The sequence below is a fragment of the Strix aluco genome, unplaced genomic scaffold, assembly GCF_031877795.1.
Source record: "Strix aluco isolate bStrAlu1 unplaced genomic scaffold, bStrAlu1.hap1 HAP1_SCAFFOLD_196, whole genome shotgun sequence".
NCBI lineage: Eukaryota > Metazoa > Chordata > Aves > Strigiformes > Strigidae > Strix > Strix aluco.
In genome coordinates, this window is record NW_027436576.1 from 1 (window position 1) to 14,799 (window position 14,799).

Consider the following 14,799-nt stretch of genomic DNA (forward strand, 5'->3'; position numbering starts at 1 on the left):
TTATGTGTGTGCCCCCCCCGCTGCATTCCTCCCCGCTGGCATTGCCTAATTTATCCCAAAAGAGCCGGGTTTCGGGGCGGGGGGGGGGGGGGGGGGGCGGGAACGCCCCAGGGGCGCCGAGGGGACCCCAGGCGGCCCGGCCCGCCTCCTGCTCCTCCTCCTCCTCCTCCTCCTCCTCCCGGCCAGGCCATCTTTGGCCATGGGAAAGAGCTGAAGGGAGCGCGCGGGGGCCACGTGCGCTGGGGGGGCCTTGGGGGGGGGCCCTGCGGGGACCCCAACTGTCCCCCAAGGGTCCCCAAGGGGGGACACGAGTGTGTGTGTGTGTCTCCCCCCCCCGTTCTCCCCGCGAGCGAAGCTGGTGCGAGCGCGCACACGAGCGTGCAAGAGCGCGGGGTGCGAGCAGGGGGGGGCCGGGTGTGCGTGTGAGTGCACACGCGTGTGCGTGGCCCCCCCCCGACTCCCCACCCTTCCCCCCCAGGCCTGACGATCTTATCGCACATTCCTGCTGCGCCCTCGCCCCCCCCCCCCCCCAACATTAACCCTTCGCAGACCTCGGGGGGGGCGGGGGGGGGGCACCCCACCACCACCACCCCACCCCCGCCAGACACACACACACACCCCCCCCGTGGGAGTGGGTGGACCCTCCCCTGCATTTTTTTTTAGGGGGCGGCACATTCCTCAGCATCCCGGGGGGGGGGATAGTGGGGGTGCTACCCCATCAGGGTGTCCCCAAATCCCCCCTGTCCCATAGCGGAATGGGTTTGGGGGGGGAGGGTGTAAAGTGGGGACCCCCCCCCCCCCCAGGCCTTCTCCGTCCCCACCAGCCCCCCCCCGAGACGTGGGTGAGAGCCCCACGGAGGAGGGGGGGGGCAGCCCTGCCAGCATGGCCCCGAGCAACAAGGCCCCCTCTGTTCTCAGCCCCGGCACCGTCCCAGCCCCAAACCACCCCCCTGCCCCCCCCCCGCCACGGGGGGGGGGCCCCCCATATCGCCACCAGCCCCCCTACCCGGCTTAGGGACCCCCTCCTCAAATAGGGGGTGCCCTGCCCCACGGCGCAAACCCACCCTGCACCTTCATGGGGGGCACCCAGAGGTGTCACCCCCCCCCTCCCCCGCACCCCACCTGGGTGTGGCCCCCCCGCCCCAGGGCACCCCCAGACACAGCCCCCCCCCGGGGGGGGAATTTTGGGGAGAGTTATTTTTAGGGTGGCCGGCGCCACCCGTCACCCTTTAAATTTAGCCCGGGGCAGGAGAGGGGGATGGGGGGTGCGGGGGGGGGGGCAGCACCCCAAAAGCTGGACGCGCCCCTATACGTGGCCGCCACCCAAGGGCGAGGGGGGGGCAGTGGGGGTCCCGGGGGGGGCACAGCTCGACCCCCAGGGTCACGGGCACATGGGTGGCTTTGGGGGATGATGGGGACCCCTCACCCCGGAGCCTGGGGGACCCCAATTCCCTGAGGGGACGGGGCAATGGGGACCCCGCGTGCCCCTGGTCCCTGGGGGGGGGGGGGGGGGCCCCAGTCCCTTGAGGCAATGGGGACACCACACACCCCGGGTTCATGGGGGACCCCAATTCCCAGGCGGGACAGGGCATGCGGATGGGAACCCCACCTCTCTCCCTGATGCCCGGGGGGGGGACCCCCCAATTACCTTTGGGGGGCCAGGGCCGGGGGCTGGGGTCCCCACATGCCCCCGGTACGGGGGGGGGGACGGGACGGGACACCCCCAATCCCTTAGGGACTGGGGCAGGGTGCCCAGGGACCCCGCATTCCGCCGGTCCGGGGGGGGGACGGACCCCAATCCCTTAGGGGATGGCGACCCCACCTCTCCTTGGTGGCCCGGGGGGACCCCAATTCCCCGACGGGACAGGGCAGGATGCTGGGGGTCCCTGTGCCCCCTCAGTACCCGCGGAGGGTGCCGGGGGGGGGGGGAACCCCGATTCCCTTATCGACCCGAGCACGGTACCGGGGACCTCCGCTCCGCTCGGGGCGGGGGGGGGGGGGGGAAGGGGGGACCCCAGTTCCCTCCAGGCACAGCGCAACCCCCCCAACTCCTTCAGGGGGACCCCAACTCCTTCAAAGGACCCCAACTCCGCGGAAGGATCCCAAATCCGGGAGGGGGGGGACGGGGGGGGGACGGGACCCACGACACCCAAGTCCTTTAAGGGACCCCCAACCCCTCTAGGGGACCCCAACTCCTTTCGGGACACCCCCGGGGCCCCGGGGACGGGGGGGTCACTCACTCCGAGGAGGGTTCCCAGCAGCAGGAGGGCGCCCAGCGCCGCCGCTCCCCCCGGCCCCATCGCCCCGCTCCGGCCCCGCCGCTCGCGCTCCCGGCCCGGCTCCGCTCCGCGCCGCGCCCCGCCCCGGGGCCGCCCCTCTCCCGCCCCCCGCCGCCGCGTGGGGAGGGGCCACCCGGGAGAGCGCCCCCGGGGGGGGAACGGGGGGGCACCTCTGGGAAGTGGCACGGGGACACGGGGGGGCGTGGGGACACCGGGGGGCACCTCTGGAAGTTGCATGGGGACACGGGGGACATGGGGACACCTCTGGGAACTTTGATGGGGACACGGGGGGCATGGGGACACCGGGGGGACACCTCTGGGAACGTTGACGGGGACACGGGGGGGCGTGGGGACACCGGGGGACACCTCTGGGAACTTTGATGGGGACACGGGGGGCGTGGGGACACCGGGGCACATTCTCTGGGAACTTTGATGGGGACACGGGGGGCGTGGGGACACCGGGGGACACCTCTGGGAACTTTAATGGGGACACGGGGGGGCGTGGGGACACCGGGGGACGCCTCTGGGAACTTTGAGGGGGACACGGGGGGGCGTGGGGACACCGGGGGGCACCTCTGGGAACTTTGAGGGGGATATGGGGAGGCATGGGGACACCAGGGGACACCTCTGGGAATGTGTGATGGGGACACGGGGGCACGTGGGGACACCGGGGGACACATCTGGGAACGTTGATGGGGACACGGGGGGGGGCATGAGAATGCCGTGGGGGGACAGGGGACACCGCTGGGTACTTCCACGGGGGACACAGTGGTGCGTGGGGACACAGGGGACACCTCCGTGCATGACCGCGGGGGGCTCGGGGGGGGCGTGGGGACGCCGTGGGGGGACACAGGAGGGACCCTCTGTGAACTTTGGGGACACAGGGACACGCGGGGACACCGGGACGTAGCTCTGTGCATGCACACGGGGACACGGGGGGGGGCGTGGGGACACCGGGGGGGTGCCTGGGGGGGCACCCCTGGGAGCTTCCACGGAGACACGGGGGTGACACGAGTGCCCCCGTGGGACCCTGCAGCCCGCGGGCACATGGGGCAGTATGGGGGCTATAGGGGCACAGGGGGTTATAGGGTTTATGGGGAGCACCAGGGGTGGGGGGGGGTATGGGGGCTGCGGGGGTACAGGGGGGGTTATAGGGGACTGTGGGGGGCACCAATGACAGGGGGGTATGGGGGCTATAGGGGACAGAGGGGGGTTATAGGGGCTGTGGGGGGCACCAGGGGTGGGGGGGTTATGGGGGCTATAGGGGACACAGGGGGGGGTTATAGGGACTGTGGGGGACACTAATGACAGGGGGGGTTATGGGGGCTATAGGGGACACAGGGGGGGGTTATAGGGGGACTGATGTGGGGGGCACCAATGACAGGGGGGTATGGGGGCTATAGGGGACACAGGGGGGGTTATAGGGACTGTGGGGGGCACCAATGACACGGGGGGTTATGGGGGCTATAGGGGACACAGGGGGGGTGATAGGGGCTGTGGGGGGCACCAGGGGCGGGGGGGTTATGGGGGCTATAGGGGACACAGGGGGGGTGATAGGGACTGTGGGGGGCACCAGGGGCGGGGGGGGTTATGGGGGATATAGGGGCACAGGGGGGTATAGGGGCTATGGGAGGGTACCAGTGACAGGGGGGGTATGGGGGCTATAGGGAACACACGGGGCGCTATTTGGACTATGGGGGGCACCAGTGCCGGAGGGGGTATGGGGGCTATAGGGGTACAGGGGGGTTATTGGAACTGTGGGGGGCACCAGGGGCAGGGGGATATGGGGGCTATAGGGGACACAGGAGGGGTTATAGGGGCTGTGGGGGGCACCAGGGGTGGGGGTGTATGGGGGCTATAGGGGTACAGGAGGGGTTATAGGGGTTATGGGGGCACCAGGGGCAGGGGGGATATGGGGGCTATAGGGGACACAGGGGGGGTTATAGGGACTGTGGGGGGGCACAGGGGCGATGGGGTCCGGGAGGGGGGATATATAAGGCACTGAGTCCATGGGGGGTATAGGGGCCATAGAGGCCATATGGGGACACCAGGGACGTGGGGCAGTATGGGGGACACAGCAGGGATTATAGGGACTGTGGGGGGCACGAGGGGCAGGGGGGGGTATGGGGGCTATAGGGATACAGGGGGGGTTATAGGGGCTATGGGAGGTACCAGTGACAGGGGGGGGTATGGGGCTATAGGGGTACAGGGGGGTTATAGGGGCTATGGGGAAGGTACCAGTGATGGGGGGCGTATGGGGGCTATAAGGGACACACGGGGCATTATTTGGACTATGGGGGCACCAGTGCAGGGGCTGTATGGAGGCTATAGGGGTACAGGGGAGTTATAGAGGCTATGGGGGGCACCAGGGGTGGGGGGGGTATGGGGGTTATGGGGGTACAGGGGGGGTTATAGGGGCTGTGGCGGGCACCAGGGGCAGGGGGATATGGGGGCTATAGAGGTACAGGGGGGTTTTATAGGACTATGGGGGGCACCAGTCGCAGGGGGGCTATAGGGGACGCAGGGGGGCTTATAGGGGCCATGGGGTCTATGGGCACAGGGCTCTATAGGGTCTCCGCGCCGGGGGCGGCTGGCGGGGTGCTGGGTGCCACGTCCCCCCCAAGGCCGAGGTTAATGTTTAACCCCCCCACCCCTCGCCCCCCCCCCAGCACCCAGGTGGGCACCGGGTGCCCGTTCCCAGGGGTGCCCTTGGGTGCCCTCGATACCGGGGGGGATTTAAGGCCGGCAGCCACCCCTGGGTGCCCTGACTGAGCAGGACCACGATGCTGAGCCTCCTCCTGCTGCTGGTGGCCGGTGGTAAGGTGTCCCCCCCCCAACCCGTGTCCCCGAGCCCCCCCACCCGTGCCCCCAACCTCGGGGGGGGTGACAGGTGCCCAGTGGGTGACAGGTGCCCTGTCCCGCAGGCAGCCGGGCCGCGGTGCTGCCGGACTCACGGGTGGTCAACGGGGAGGATGCCAAACCCTATAGCTGCCCTGGCAGGTGAGTGGGCAGGGGGATTTGGGGGGGTGGGGGGGCATCACACCTGCGGCGGCTCCCTCATCGCGCTCCGACTGGGTGATGACGGCTGCGCACTGCATCTCGTGAGGGACCCCCCCCCGAGACCCACGGCGGGTGCTGGGGGGGCGGGTGGGGTGCTGAGGGAGTGGGGTGCAAGGTGCAGGATGTGTGTAGGGTGCCGGAGGGGTTCGTGGGGGGTACAGGGTGAAGGGATGGGTGCATGGAGAGGATGGAGGGTGCAGGGAGGACGGGGTGGGTGGCAGGAGGGGTGCAGGGGGGTACAGGGGGATGTGGGGTGCAGGAGGGGGTGCAAGGGGGTGCAGGGAATGGTGTGGTGGGGTGCTGGGTGCATAGAGATTGTGCAGGGATGGGTGCAGGTAGCGGACAGGGGTGCAGGGGGTAGAGGGTGCATGGAGGTTGTGCTGGGTGCAGGGTGGGTGCAGGGGTGATGTAGAGTGCAGGATGGGTGCAGGGAGGGGTGCAGGGTGCAAGATGGGTGCATGGAGGGGGTGCAGGGTGCATGGAGGGGTTGCTGGGTGCATGGAGAGGGTGCAGAGAGGGGTGCAGGGCTGATGTACAGTGCAGAATGGGTGCAGGGATGGGGTGCTGTGTGCATGGAGAGGGTACAGGGTGCAGGAGTGGGGTGCTGGGTGTATGGAGGGGGTGCAGGGTGCATGGAAGGGGTGCTGGGTGCAAGATGGGTGCAGGGATGGGGTGCTGGGTGCATGGAGAGGATGCTGGGTGCAGGGAGGGGTGCAAGGGGTGATATACTGTGCAGGATGGGTGCATGGTGCACGAAGGGGGTGCTGGGTGCAATATGAGTGCCCAGAGGGGGTGTAGGGTACAGGGAGGGGGGTGCTGGGTGCATGGAAGGGGTACAGAGTGCAGGAATGGGGTGCAGGGTGCATGGATGGGGTGCTGGGAGATATATTGTGCAAGATGCAGGCAGGGATGGGGTGCTGGGTGCATGGAGACGATGCTGGGTGCCGGGATGGGGTGCAGGGGGTGATACACTGTGCAGGATGGGTGCAGGGAGGGGATTCTGGGTGCATGGAGGGGGTGCAGGGTGCTGGGTGCAGGGAGGGGTGCAGGAAGGCTGCAGCACCCCGGGGTGCCAGCGGGCGCAGTGTCCCCTGACGTCCCCGTTCCCCGGGCAGCTCCTCGCGCACCTACGACGGTGGTGCTGGGCGAGTACGACATGGGTGCTGGGGAGGGCCCCGAGCAGCGCATCCCCGTGGACCCCGCCGACATCTTCGTCCACCCCCAAATGGCGAAGCTCCTGCGTGGCCTGCGGGTGAGCACGGTCCCTGGGCGGGGTGGGGGGCGTTGGGGACACTGTCCCCAAGAGGCCTCCCCCACCCTGTGACACGTGTCCCTGCGTGGTGGCAGCAATGACATCGCCCTGCTGAAGCTGCAGCGCCCGGCGGTGCTCAACACCCAGGTGCAAGACGGGGCGGCTGCCGCCGGCGGGGCACCATCCTGCCCAATGGGTACCCCTGTTACCTGAGCGGAGCTGGGGGCGGCTGGCCAGTGCGTCTGGGGGGGACACGGGGAGGGACGGAGGGAGGGGGAGATGGTTGGGAGATGGAGGAATGGTTGGGTGGAGGGTGGGAGATGGTGGGGAGATGGATGGGGAGGTGGATGGGGAGATGGTGGGGAGATGGAGGAGATGGTTGGAGGAAGGGAGGGAGGAGGAGAGAGAGGGATAGTTGAATGGATGGAGGGATGGAGGGATGGAGGGATGGTTGGGGAGATGGGGAGAGGGGATGAGGGGGTGGATGGGGTAGATGGGGGAATGGAAGGATGGAGAAAGGATGGATGAGGTGAAGGAGGGAATGATGAAGGACTGGAAGGCTTGAAGGATGCGGCGATGAAGGGAGGGAGGGAGGGAGGAGAGGATGGATGAGATGGATGGATGATGGATGGATGGATGGATGGATGATGGATGGAATGGATGGATGGATGGATGGATGGATGAGGGATGGATGAGGGATGGAGGGATGGATGGAGGAGGGAGGGATGGATGGATATGGGATGGATGGATGAGGGAGGGAGGGATGGATGGATGGAGGATGGAATGGATGGGTGGATGGATGGATGAGGGGATGGAGGGATGATGGATGGAGGGAGAGAGGGATGGATGGATATGGGATGGATGGATGATGGATGGATGGGTAGATGGATGATGGGTGGATGGATTGGATGGATGGATGATGGATGGATGATGGGTGGATGGATGGGTGGTTGGATGGTGGATGGATGATGGATGGATGGGTGGATGGATGATGGGTGGATGATGGATGGATGATGGATGGATGGATGGATGGATGATAGATGGATGATGGGTGGATGGATGGATGGATGGATGGATGGATGGATGGATGGATGATGATGGATGGATGATGGGTGGATGGATGGATGGATGTGTGGATGGATGTGTGGATGGATGGGTGGATGGATGATGGGTGGATGGGTGGATGGATGGATGATGGATGGATGATGGGTGGATGATGGGTGGATGGATGATGGGTGGATGATGGGTGTGATGATGGGTGGATGGATGGGTGGATGGATGGATGGATGTGTGGATGGATGGGTGGGATGGATGATGGGTGGATGGATGATGGGTGGATGGATGATGGGTGGATGGGATGGGTGGATGTGTGGATGGATGGGTGGATGGGTGGGTGGTGATGGATGATGGGTGGATGGATGATGGGTGGATGGGTGGGTGGATGTGTGGGTGGATGTGTGGATGGATGGGTGGATGGATGATGGGTGGATGGGTGGGTGGATGGGTGGGTGGATGGATGGCCAGCTGGCCGGAATGGCCATGGCCAGTCAGGGCCAGCAGCAGGGCAACCAGCACAGCCCCCCCCCGGCCCCCCTAACGCCCGGCTGGCAGCGGGGGGGGGCGCTGCCCGATCGGCTGCAGCAGGCGCTGCTGCCCGTGGTGGACTACGAGCACTGCACCCAGCCCGACTGGTGGGGCGCCCCTGGCCATCCGCCGCACCATGATCTGCGCCGGCGGCGCCGAGAAGGCCGGCTGCAACGTGAGTGCCACGCCAGGCCTTGGGGGGGGGGGGGGGGGGGGGACACACCAGGACCCCCACGCCGGCGCTGACCCCCCCCCTCCGCTCCATCCTGTACCCCAGGGCGACTCGGGGGGTCCCCTGAACTGCCAGGCGGCTGACGGGCACTGGGAGGTGCACGGCATCGCCAGCTTCGTCTCGGGGCTGGGCTGCAACGCGCCCAAGAAGCCGACGGTCTTCACCCGCGTCTCCGCCTTCGAGGACTGGATCGCTGAGGTGGGGGACAGGGGGCAACGGGGTGCTGGGGTGCCAGGATGTCAGGGTGCTGGGGCACCAGGGGACAAGGGTGCCAGGGTGTCAAGGTGTCAGGGTGCTCAGGGTGCTGGGGCACCATGGTGCCAGAGTGTTGGGGTACTGGGGGTGCCATGGTGCCAGGGTATCAGGGTGCTGGGGGGCACCAGGGGACTAGGGGTGCCAGGGTGTCAAGGTGTCAGGGTGCTCAGGGTGCTGGGGTGCCTGAGCAATGGGGTGCCATAGGTGCCAGGGTGTTGGGGTGCTGGGGTACCAGGGTGTTAGGGTGCTGAGCAATGGAGTGCCAGGGTGTGGGGTGCTGGGGGTACCGGGGGTACTAGGGTGCTGGGGCACCAGGGTGCTGAGCAATGGGGGTGCCATGGTGCCAGGGTGTTGGGGTGCTGAGGCAACCAGGGTGCTGAGCAATGGGCAAGGGTGCCATGGTGCCAGGGTGTTGGGGTGCTGAGGCACCAGGGTGCTGAGCAATGGGGTGCCATGGTGCCAGGGTGTTGGGGGTGCTGGGGGTACCAGGGTGCTGCTGGGGTGCCCTGAGCAGCTTCTCCCTTCCAGACCATGAGCCAGAACTGAGCGCAGGCGACAGCGGCGACAGCGACCTCCCGGCCCGGCATCGGGCAAAATAAACCCAGAGCGCTGGGCAACCAGACGTGTCCCTGTGCTGGGGTGGGGGCACGCGCAGTGGGGTGGCAGATGGCACTGACCAAGCGGGTGCGCGGAGCACCCACAGGTGCCCAGATACCGCGGTGGATGGGCACCCAGTGACGGTTTTGCCCTGAGGAGCCGTGATGCCATGTGGAGGGGCACCCATAGGTGGCCAGATACCGCAGGGACGGGCACCCAGTGACACCCAGGTGCCACGGGACAAGCACCCCGAGGTGCCCTGAAGCCACGGGGATTGGGCACCATGATGCCAAAGCAACAGGTACCCCAAGACACCTTGATGCCACAGGGATGGGCCCCCTGAGGTGCCCTGAGGACACAAGGGGGCGGGCACCCAGTGACACCCCTATCACCACGGGGATGGGCCCCCCCCGAGGCGCCCCGAGGCCCCGGGGATGGCCCCCTCCAGGCGCCCCAGGGCCAGGGCTGGCCATGGCTGTGGCTCTCCCACCGCCTCCTGCCCTCCCAGCCCGGCCGTTCGCTTCGCAACCGCTGCCACCAGCGCGTGACCCGGCGAACAAAAGAGCCCTTTTCACCGGTGACCCCGTCGCGGCCAGCACCCCTGGGACCCCCCAATCTGGGGCACCCCAGGTCCCCCCACCCCACCCAGGCACACCCCGCAGGGATGGGTGCTACAAGCCACCCCCCGATTCCCCCCGGAGATCCGGGTGGAAAAATTCCTGCCGCGGGGCACCGGGGCTGTATAAGTTTTATTGGCCCCTTGTCACCAGTGTCCCGCGGGACCTTTGCTTCTCCCCGCGGTGGCCCGGCACACGCCGCCATCGTCCGCCAGTGCCCGCCCCGGCACGCTGCGGCCCCGCCACTATCACGGTGTCCTTTGCTCAAGGAGGGAGGGGGGCTGAGGCCTAGCCCCCAACTCGTGACACCCTTGCACAAGTGGGTGCCGTCTGCTGAGGGCCCCAGGGAGGGGTGACAGGGGTGACCTAACCCGGCAGCACCCGGCTGAGCCGGCGGTTTCTTATCGGCACCAGCCATGACCCCCGTGGGTGCCGGCGGCGTGAACTGGTGGTGAAATGGCCTTGGGGTCAGGCGCAAATGCCCCGCTCGGCAGCAGCTGGGTGCTGGGGGCTGGCATGGGTGCTGTGGGACTGGTATTGGGTGCTGTGGGACTGGTATGGGTGCTGTGGGCATGGCGCAGGTGCTGCGAGACTGCATGGGTGCTGTGGGACTGGTATGGGTGCTGTGAGACTGGCATGGGTGCTATTGGGACTGGTATGGGTGCTGTGGGCATGGCGCAGGTGCTGCGAGACTGGCATGGGGTGCTGTGGGATTGGTATGGGTGCTACCAGCATGGTATATGTGCTGGCATGGGTGCTGCGAGACTGGTGTGGGTGCTGTGGGCATGGTGTGGGGTGCTGCAAGACTGGTATGGGTGCTGTGGGACTGATATGGGTGCTGTGAGGCTGGCATGGGTGCTACCAGCATGGCATGGGTGCTGTGAGACTGGCATGGGTGCTGTGAGCCTGGCATGGGTGCTGTGAGACTGGCATGGGTGCTGTGAGACTGGCATGGGTGCTACCAGCATGGTATGGGTGCTGTGAGCCTGGCATGGGTGCTGTGGGACTGGTATGGGTGCTGTGGGACTGGTATGGGTGCTGTGAGCCTGGCATGGGTGCTGTGAGACTGGCATGGGTGCTACCAGCATGGTATGGGTGCTGTGAGCCTGGCATGGGTGCTCTGAGCCTGGCATGGGTGCTGTGAGCCAGATGTGGTTACTACAAGCCTGGCACAGGTGCCGCAAGCCTGGCACGGGTGCTGCGAGCGTGGGATGGGTGCTGCGAGCGTGGGATGGGTGCTGCGAGCCTGGCAGGGGTGGTGCAAGCCTGCTACGGGTGCTACGAGCCCGGCAAAGGTGCTGCGAGCGTGGCACGGGTGGTCCACACCTGGCCCGGGTGCTGCGAGCCTGGCACGGGGCCTTTAGGGCTGGGCATGGGTGGTATGAGCCTGGCACGGGGTGCTGCGAGCCTGGCATGGCCCCCCTGGCCCCCCCCGGGGGCAGCTCCCTCCCTCGCCGGTTGGTGCCAACCGCCTCCTCCGAAAACCCCCGTGTCCTCTGGCCGGACCCACCCCCGGCACGGTGACTCAGCCGGCCAAGCTTTTCCTTATATAACGCGGCGTCGCTCGCTGCGCCGGGCCAGCGCCCCGCTCAACTGTCCCTGCCTCAGTTTCCCCTCACCAGGGTGTCCCCGTCGCCGTCACCAGCAGCCATGTGGATGGTGTCACCGCCGGTCGGTAAGTGCCAGCTCGACGCCCCGATGCCGCTCGGTCCTTTCGCAAGACGCGTCCTCCCGCAAAAATCGCCGGTTCGGGGGGTTTGAGAGGCAATTTAAGGGTCAGCGGGTAAGTGCCGCTTGCTCCGCCCTGTGAATTGGGGCAGAAAAGCGTAAAAAAAACCATCAGACAGCCCCCCCCCAAAATAGGGCTCATTCTGCACCTAACCACTTGAACCCCCTTTTTCCCTCAGCCCTGGGGGGGTGAGACCCCCCTGGTGTGGGAAGACACCCTCCGTAACGCACACAGGATCAACCAGGAGAACCAAACCCACATTTTTCTCCCCCAGAAATAGTAATAAAATGCACAGGCAGTGGCGTGGAGCTGGGGAGGTCCCTCCCGCCCCGTTGTTTTCGGGGCTAGAAACGTCAAGAATGGTAAAGTCTGGGCGATGCCTGGGGATTGTGATGCTCGCTGGTGCCTGGATCTGGTGTAGCAACGGCACTGATAACCCTCCCCGGGGGCCTGATCCTGCCCGGCGCTGGGGAGGGTGACAGCAAGCCCAAAATCACCGTCTTTAGCCCCTTTTTGCCTTTGGAGACCCCAAACCCAACTGGCTTAGCCCCAGCCAAGGTAAAAAAGCCGGGGGGGACGGCGCCAGGCACGTGCTCAGCGCCCCCCAAAAACCACCGGAGCCGGTAAAATCCGAGGCGGCGCAGTGACCACACCAGATCGAGGGGGATTTTCCATCCCCAGGCGCCCGGCTCAGCCCGCACCGGCGGCTCGGGGCGCGGTGTCCAAAGGTCACCGCCGGCACACGGAGCCGCTGACCCCATCAAGATTCCCCAAACCAGGAATATATTTTCATCCCTTGCAACCGACGTTTGGTTTTTGTTTGGTTTCATGGTTTTTTCTTTTTACACCTCGGGAGCAGTTTTTGGTGGCGTTGCGGCACCGGGACGGTGATGAGTTGGCCCGGGCTCAGCCGGGAGCGGGTAAAGGGGGGAGGCGAGGGGAGGGGGTGGCTTTTGTTTTGCTCTGACGTGCTGTTTTCTTTCAGATGAAGGATCTCACCAGCTTGTCTGGCTTTGGGACCACGGCAAAGGCAGGGTGCAAAGCCCACTAGTAGGACATGACCCTTAAACTCTTTCTCTAAAGCTTAGCCCTATAGGTATATAAGATCAATAGAGCTTAAAACCGGGGTTGGCTTTTAGTCTAAGCTTGGGTTTGGATTTATTTTTCTTATTTTTTTGGTTTTGTGCTTCTTTTATTCGTTTATTTGGTTTTATTTTCGCCTCCAGCGGGTAGATAAGATGCAGGGCTCGCAAAAAAAAAAAAATAAAATAAACCCAACAAACTTCGCCGCTTGCTAAAAAGGCTTTTGGGGGCTTCGGTTTGAGGAGGGGAACAGCCAGCCAGGCTCCCGCTGTCGGCAGCGCGCCCCAAAATCTCCAGCCCCTTCCCAGCGCTGGAGGAGGGGGGGGGGGGGCTGCGGGGTTTTGTCCCCCCCTCCCCAGCACCGACCTGCTACCTCGGGGAGGGTTTAAACGACTCCCCGGTTGGAAAGGGGCCGCGGTTCTGCCCTTCACCGGCCGCCTCGGCGCGTTGCAGGTGTTTTCCAGTCCACGAAGAAGCTGTTCCTGAGCGAGCGGGCGGGCCGCGGTCGGACGCTGGAGTTCATCCGGAAAAACGCCGCCAACGGGCTCTCCGTGGCCAATCTGGTGGCAGGGCTCTCCTCCATCCTCTGCAGCCTCAATAGGTGGGGAAAAAGGAGAAACTGGGGTGAAACTGGGGGGGTTTGTCACAGGGGGTCACCCCCATTTTGCCCTCTCCACCCCACCCCCCCCCCCCAGGCAATACCACCACTCGTGCTGGCTGCTGCTGGTGGGATTTCTGCTCGATTTGGCCGACGGAGCCGTCGCCCGACAGCTCGACGCCTGCTCGGCGCTGGGTGAGTCCGTCCCGCCGCTCCGGCAACACGCCGCCCGGCTCTCCCTCCTTCCCCGACCCGTCTGGCAGCTGCCCGCTCGCTGCCCGCAGGTGCCAAACTGGATGATTTCGCCGATTTCACCACCTTCGGGCTGGCCACGGCTCTGCTGCTGCAGCCGCAGGGTGTCCTGGATGGGCTACTGGCCATCGCCTACGTGATGGCCGTATTCGCTCGCCTCTGCTTCTTCTCCAGCGGTAAGCCGGGCTTTTAGGGGGGGCATCGGGGTGGGTTTTTTGGGGTGATTTCCCCCTCCCCGGCTGAATATCTGGCACCCAGCAGGGATCCCCTTCACCTACCGGGGGCTGCCCTGTCCCTACGCCTCCTCGCTGCTGGCGGGCACCTTCCTGCTGACGGGGGGTAACGTCACCCTGCTGCGTGTCACCGCCGTCGTCATGATCCTCTTCATGGTCGATCGGGGTTTCTACCCCCACGACAAGGTGCTGGAGTCCCAGCTCTGGAAGAAATTGGTTTACGCCGGAGGTAAAGACGGGGACAAAATCAAGGGGGGGCGAGCTGGCGGCGGAGGAGGAAGGAGCAGATCCCAAAGGCTTTTCCTAATCCGTAGGGGTGGTGGCCGTCCTCTTCTCACCGACGGCGGTGGCTTCCGTCTATTGCCTCGCCTGGTCGACATCCTACATCATCTTCCCCTTCGCTGTCTGGAGCTGCAAAGCCTAAACCCGTCTTTGCCTAACGCCTAGTAAAGCCTTCCTCTTCCTCCTCCTCCTCGCTCTCGGGTGCCGCCTCCTCCACGGGGATCTCCCTTCGCTCTTCTCACCAAATCCGACCCGCGGTGGGAACCTGTTTAGAAAAGAAAAGGGAAATAATTGAGCGGTAGGAAAGGCTCCGCTTCAGGGGAGCCTCAAAATTCCCTCCCCGCACCCCACTCGTGGGGAGGGCGTGAGCAAAGCTCCATCCCCTGTTACAAGAACAGCCCCGCTCCAGAGACCCCCCAAACCCTTCCCTGTGCGGAGAAACGTGAAATTTAGGGATTGCTCCCACTGCACAGTGTTAATTTATTACGAGGGGGAGGTTTACACCCCCAAAAACGAGGACGCCCCCTCCCTGGGGGACGAAAGCCGCCGATCAAATCTCCAGAGGGATTTTGAAACCTGACGCACCAGCAGCGTTTTGGTATTTATTATTTCACCCGTCGCTGTAGGGAAATAATCTCTCTAACACGTTTTATTTTCCTCCCCTCTCGGTGTTTGCTCCCTGGGGCACGGGAGGGAGGCGGAAGGGGAAAGCGAGATTTGAAACTGGTGATCTGAACTCTCTGGAA

The 14,799-nt window shown here is 65.4% G+C and overlaps 2 protein-coding genes and 2 long non-coding RNA genes across 9 annotated transcripts; 2 read left to right on the forward strand and 2 right to left on the reverse strand.

Annotated features, from left to right (window-relative positions):
• Positions 1 to 4,820: 4,820 nt before the first annotated feature.
• On the forward strand, positions 4,821 to 9,847 carry LOC141918994 (proproteinase E-like). Its single transcript, XM_074813971.1, is given in 15 exon segments — positions 4,821 to 5,055; positions 5,058 to 5,096; positions 5,204 to 5,266; positions 5,269 to 5,306; positions 5,309 to 5,344; positions 5,346 to 5,380; positions 6,455 to 6,473; positions 6,475 to 6,558; positions 6,560 to 6,591; positions 6,687 to 6,762; positions 6,765 to 6,827; positions 8,203 to 8,292; positions 8,294 to 8,350; positions 8,453 to 8,605; positions 9,191 to 9,847. Coding segments are annotated over 15 exon segments (1,038 nt in total). The 3' UTR covers positions 9,209 to 9,847.
• Positions 9,848 to 9,990: 143 nt separating this feature from the next.
• On the reverse strand, positions 9,991 to 10,949 carry LOC141919000 (uncharacterized). Its single transcript, XR_012621862.1, has 2 exons — positions 10,863 to 10,949; positions 9,991 to 10,387 (listed from the first exon to the last, which is right to left on the reverse strand). It is a non-coding gene; the product is annotated as an uncharacterized LOC141919000 (long non-coding RNA).
• A 411-nt stretch (positions 10,950 to 11,360) lies between these two features.
• TMEM269 (transmembrane protein 269) lies at positions 11,361 to 14,715 on the forward strand. 6 transcript variants are annotated; one of them, XM_074813976.1, is made up of 7 exons: positions 11,361 to 11,551; positions 12,591 to 12,635; positions 13,142 to 13,289; positions 13,384 to 13,481; positions 13,571 to 13,714; positions 13,797 to 14,000; positions 14,086 to 14,715. In XM_074813976.1, exons 1-7 carry the CDS (start codon positions 11,527 to 11,529, stop codon positions 14,193 to 14,195), a joined length of 774 nt encoding a protein of 257 aa, XP_074670077.1. In that variant the 5' UTR covers positions 11,361 to 11,526; the 3' UTR covers positions 14,196 to 14,715. The 6 variants fall into 6 exon arrangements, with proteins under 6 accessions (XP_074670077.1, XP_074670078.1, XP_074670074.1 ...); XM_074813977.1 differs by having other exon boundaries at positions 13,800 to 14,000; XM_074813973.1 differs by having other exon boundaries at positions 13,797 to 14,715.
• LOC141918999 (uncharacterized) lies at positions 11,543 to 13,519 on the reverse strand. Its single transcript, XR_012621861.1, has 3 exons — positions 13,391 to 13,519; positions 13,055 to 13,281; positions 11,543 to 11,680 (listed from the first exon to the last, which is right to left on the reverse strand). It is a non-coding gene; the product is annotated as an uncharacterized LOC141918999 (long non-coding RNA).
• Positions 14,716 to 14,799: the final 84 nt, after the last annotated feature.

Coding starts and splice junctions, on each gene's coding strand:
- TMEM269 (XM_074813973.1), top strand. CDS start 11,527: ATGTGGATGGTGTCACCGCCGGTCG. Junction 11,552..12,590: donor GATGGTGTCACCGCCGGTCG/GTAAGTGCCAGC, acceptor GTTTTCTTTCAG/ATGAAGGATCTCACCAGCTT. Junction 12,636..13,141: donor GCTTTGGGACCACGGCAAAG/GCAGGGTGCAAA, acceptor GGCGCGTTGCAG/GTGTTTTCCAGTCCACGAAG.